Source organism: Punctularia strigosozonata (genome assembly GCF_000264995.1).
Source record: "Punctularia strigosozonata HHB-11173 SS5 unplaced genomic scaffold PUNSTscaffold_7, whole genome shotgun sequence".
Classification (NCBI taxonomy): domain Eukaryota; kingdom Fungi; phylum Basidiomycota; class Agaricomycetes; order Corticiales; family Punctulariaceae; genus Punctularia; species Punctularia strigosozonata.
Window position 1 is genome coordinate 1160825 of NW_006767439.1, and position 4980 is coordinate 1165804.

Sequence of the window (4980 nt, forward strand, 5' to 3'; positions counted from 1 at the left end):
AGTCTCGACAGAGCTCATTGCAGTATGTGAAATGACTTGTGTTTCTAGGTGATTAGCTAAATGTCATATCTAGGACATACGTGCTATGAAGTACCGCGTCGTGAATGTGAACCCAGAGCTGTTGGCGAACGAAAGCGGCAGTTTCCACAAACTATTCCAAGATCAAACCTTTCTTGATAACCTTGCGTATTTTGTTTACGATGAAGCGCACTGCGTCAGCAACTGGAAGGACTTCCGCCCAGACTACATACAGGCTGGTGTCCTCCGCTTCATGATGAAGAAAATCATTCCTATTTATATTGCTTCAGCAACTCTTGATCCCCGAACTCTTGCGGATGTAATGCGCATTCTCCATCTGCGCGCAGACAACATGACCAGGCTTATTCGGACAAACGACCGGCCGAATATTCATATCGCAGTTCGCGCTATGCAGCACCCTGCAAACAGTTTTGCCGACCTCAAGTTCCTCATCCCCGATGATGTCAACGAGCACAAACCACCGCCGAAGTTTGTAATTTTTACAGACAACTGTGTCGAGGCCGAGGATATCTGCAAGTACTTACATACCATTCTTCCGATCTCTTTACGAAGCCGAATTAAGTGGTTCCACTCGCGGCTGAGTGGTGAATATCGGGCAGAAATCTCTTCTGAATTCAAGAAAGGAACATGTATTTGGGGTCTTGTGGCTACTGATGCATACGGCATGGTATGGTTATTCTATATTTGGGTACACGTAGGCCTTGACGCGGGCTTGTAGGGTGTCGATCAGTCTGGCATCGAGATCGTGGTTCAGTGGAAGGTCGCGCACCTCACATTGCAAACAGCCTTGCAGCGTGCCGGCCGTGCAGCACGCGGACTCAATGAGCAGGGATACTTCATCTTGATCGTCGAGAAAAAGTTTTTCGATGACGAACGGGAGAAGACCGAGCGGGCGAAGACTCTCCGACGAGAGCGAGATCAGGCACGTAAGCGCAGGAGAGAGCAAAGCAGAGCCGATATGAAAGTTAGGGCGAAACGTGTTAAAAGGTTGTCAGATGGCAATAACGGCGCAGCAGAGCCGGACGAAAGGCTAGATGTTGAGGAGGAGGAGGATGGTCAGGATGACAACGGACAAGAGAATGACGAACCACGTAACGTGGATGTGACCAGTGCCCCACATACAAGCTCCTCCGTGGACGATCTTCGCGCCAAGAGAGATGAGCGCCGTGCGCTCTACCATCGGTTGCCAGAGGATTCGCTACACCGATCAAAGGCGTCAACAAAGACGGAAGTCGTGCTCGATCCCGTCATTGACGATATTGTCAATGCACATTTGAGGCCCCATATACGATATCGTCGAGCTCCTTTCAACGACATGTTCAACAACGAACAGCATGCGCAAAGTGAGTTCTCTGGATATTAAATGCGAGTGCAAGCTGATCTCACGTCGTGCAGAGTCAGATCACAAGATGTGTGACCCATCACGCCCTGATGGTTGTAGACGCTGCGCGCCTATCGCACCTATCTCTTGCTGCGATTTGTGCGATCCACCCCATTACGACAAACTGGCAAAGACACGACCACCAGAGAAGTCGGCCCAAGGTGCGCGGCGGTCGAGTCTGAAGAAATACACCCCGGACACCCATGATCATGCCCTTCGGAAGGCGCTCTACGAATGGCGCTTGGACGCTGGACTCAGAGAGCTCGGGCCAGCGGTATTCCATACTTACGGCCCGGGTTTATTCTTTTCTGAAGATCTCATTCACCGCGTCGTCGACTGCGCCCACTTTCGAAAGATCAAGAACAAGGAATCGCTGGCGGTCGAGACACATTGGAGGGCGGACGATGTCGACAAACACGGCGACGAGATCATCACGATCATCGAGCACATTGCGCAGAAACGCGGGACGCAAATCAGTAGCTCCTTGTCGGCTACGAAACAGCTCCGATCGACCAAGGAAGGTGGTGAGGCGGCCGCTGCGTCGCGTTCAAAAGCGCCGCGTCCTCAGGAGGTGCCGCGTACGACGGTGACACGTCCAAAACGCCCTCCAATGTGCCATGCATGTGGGGAAACAGGTCATAGTAAGTCCTCGGTACTCTCTTTGATTGACGTTGGTTGATCCACTGTTCAGAAATGAACTCTCCACTTTGCGTGCACCATGCCAAGTACAGGGCTCCAGCGCCGGCGCAACGTCCTGCAATCAACGCGGGTCCTTCGACGTCAGACGGTGCCCGCCCGAACACGTCCGGAAACGGCGAGGCGGCGTCATCCAGCGCAAGTCGTACATTCGCTGCGAGGGACGTTGCAGATGCTCAACGTGCGGCTTACGAGCAGCCGTACACTGATCACCCGCTGAGCAATGTATGTACCGCTTCACGGCGATACCTTGCTCTTCTGGAAGAACTAACGAGCACCTCAGTTCCATTGGTTACCCCCAGTGCAACCACATTCGCGACACGACGGCGAGATCATCCATGTTGCCAAGCAAGCTGCGCAGCAACACGAGCCGCAAGCCAACAGTTTCTCGTTCGCTACGCAACAGCTTTGGTCGACCAAGGAAGGCAGTGAGGCGTCCGTTACGTCGCATTCAGAAGCGCAACACCCTTGGGAGATGCCGCATGCAACAGCGGCACGTTCAGAACACCCTCCAGCCTGCTACGTATGTGCGGGCACAGGCCGCAGTGAGTCTTCATACTCTCCGATATTTGACGGTGGCTAATCCACGATCCAGACTCAAACTCTCTACTTTGTATGCACCATGCCAAGTACCGGGCTCCAGCGCTGGTGCAACGTCCTGCAGTCGACGCGGGTTCCTCAACGTCGGACGACGGCCGCCCGAACTCGTACGAAAACGGCGAGACTGCGTCGTCCAGCCCGAGTGAGAGTCGTCTGTTCGCTGCGAGGGATGTTGCGAATGTTCAGCATGCGGCTTACGAGAAGCCGTACGGTGGTTATCCGCTGGGTAATGTATGCACCACCTCTGCACGGCGATACTTGTATTTCCTGCAGACGCTGATTCACGCTTCAGTTTCATTGGCTACAGACCCTTCAACCGCAAGTATCTGCACCAGCGCCATACGATCATACCGCTGTCGTCTCCATCGCCTCTGCTCTGCCCGCGGCTCAATCGAGTTCATCGAGCTCGATGTCGTCGTCCGTTGGCCGCGCCTCTTCTTCGAAAACACTCCCCAGGCCTTCGTGGACGTGATGTGTCGTCATCATGTCATTCATCCCCTTCCCCAACATATCTGGTATGACATGTTTGGTTTCTCGCCCTTCGACGAATGCGTGGGCCCGATGTGTATCCATGTAGCTTGCCAACTTCGCGAATGTTTTTGTCATGTCCGGGGTCGTATGTTTCGTGGATCGTCCATCCAACACGAACATTTTCTCGAAGTTCGTGCGTATCTTCTTGTAGGTTGCGATCAGCGAGGATTCTTGCATGATCCTTGCTACAGTCCTATTTGAATTCTTACCGCCATAGATTCGCTGATAGCAGTTCAGATACTAATACACAGTATGGTGTGGAGATGCAACTAACCTTGATGTATAGATTATTGTGTTCGACAAGCCAATCAACGGGTCGCCATGCATTCTTTCGGCCAGTTGGGTTTACGAGAATGTTTTTCTGGATAGCCAATCTACGAGGGGAATCTCGTAAGTATTTTCTCATCCCAACTTGGTCCACAAGACCTCACCGAACTTCCTTCGGATATACAACATGTAGGTCGTGTAGGAATTCCAAGACATGGGCGGCATACTTATGCTTTCCACAGGCCTTGAACAAGAATGCCCACGGAACGAGGCAACATTCGACACGACCAACATCGCCTGCGTTGAGCGCCCAGGTGATCTCTTCGTACAATAGGAAGTACTGCTCGCGGAGCAGTGCGTTCTCGCGTTGCTTGTCACGCTTTGCTGTCTCTGTTGATCGCAGGCGCCAGAAGTCCTCTGTTGCAACCTGCTCGCGTGCAAGTTCAAAGGAGATCTGCTCGATTTGCGCCCACGATGGGTCTGAGCTGGCAAAGTCTTCGAGTGTTGCAAAGTTCATCGATTTGAGCTTTTTGCGCCACACATTTAATCTCCATACAGCACCGACATGCTGTATGACCTCGTGCATCCGACGGAATCCTGGGCCACTCTTGCTGCCGAAGGTGCCCATCTCTTTCGGCCGTAATTCTGCAACAAATGACATCAATGACAGGTTGTCTTGACGCGCATCAGGAGGTAAGATAAAGATGCGCCATAATGCGTCAGCACAAGCCATCTTGACGTGGAAGTAGCCCATGACGAAGACGATGAACTGGAAGCGATTCCATACGCTTCTCTCATCGCCGCGCGATTTCTGTAACTGCCTCACTCGTTCGCCTGTGAGGAGATCCCCATGAACCAACAGTATCTGATCATTGATACGCCGGGCCCTTTTGCGACTCTTCGTGTCACCGCTGCCGTCACCAATGCCAGCCTGCTTGAAGAAGGCGGTAAGTGCATCGATATTCCCCTGTATAGAGCTTTGCGCGAAGTTCACTGCCTGTAACGGAACCTGTTGGGTCTTCTGTATCTAATCATCGGGTACAGGCTTGAAGATAACCTCCGGCTCGCATACATACTTGCGAAATGGACCAAAGTGCGAGCCATACTGGATAAGGTCCCGACGGAAAACCCATGCATTGAACCGGTCCCGTCGGAACAACCTGTTTGCGGGTGGTACGTTGGGCTCGGGATAGAGCCGCGCCAATGCCCTGTAGTCTATTGGACTGATATCGGATGGTTTTGCCCATAGGTTATACCTTGAACGCTTCCAGATGTACTCCGAGAAGGATAGATCGTTAAGAGTGACGCCGTACTTTAATGGTAACAGTGTGCCAGAGGTCATATGCAGTAGGTGGTTCTGAGGTTTCTCCACCGTCGGGATACAGTGCTTCAGCTCAATATCAATGTTGTCGTATGCCAGGGACATTAAAAGGCTCTCTCCGAGCTGCTGGATTTGACGGAGAGAA

At 52.4% G+C, this 4980-nt stretch overlaps 2 protein-coding genes across 2 annotated transcripts; one reads left to right on the forward strand and one right to left on the reverse strand.

Moving 5' to 3' along the window:
• Positions 1 to 76: 76 nt before the first annotated feature.
• On the forward strand, positions 77 to 982 carry PUNSTDRAFT_20186 (P-loop containing nucleoside triphosphate hydrolase protein; the record flags this gene model as incomplete). Its single annotated transcript, XM_007384401.1, has 3 exons — positions 77 to 140; positions 366 to 706; positions 758 to 982. Coding segments are annotated over 3 exons (630 nt in total), but the record flags the coding sequence as incomplete, so codon positions are not given.
• A 2121-nt stretch (positions 983 to 3103) lies between these two features.
• Positions 3104 to 4382, reverse strand: PUNSTDRAFT_68500 (uncharacterized protein; the record flags this gene model as incomplete). The annotated part of the gene is made up of 3 exons (XM_007384402.1): positions 3104 to 3469; positions 3522 to 3621; positions 3679 to 4382. Coding segments are annotated over 3 exons (1170 nt in total), but the record flags the coding sequence as incomplete, so codon positions are not given.
• Positions 4383 to 4980: the final 598 nt, after the last annotated feature.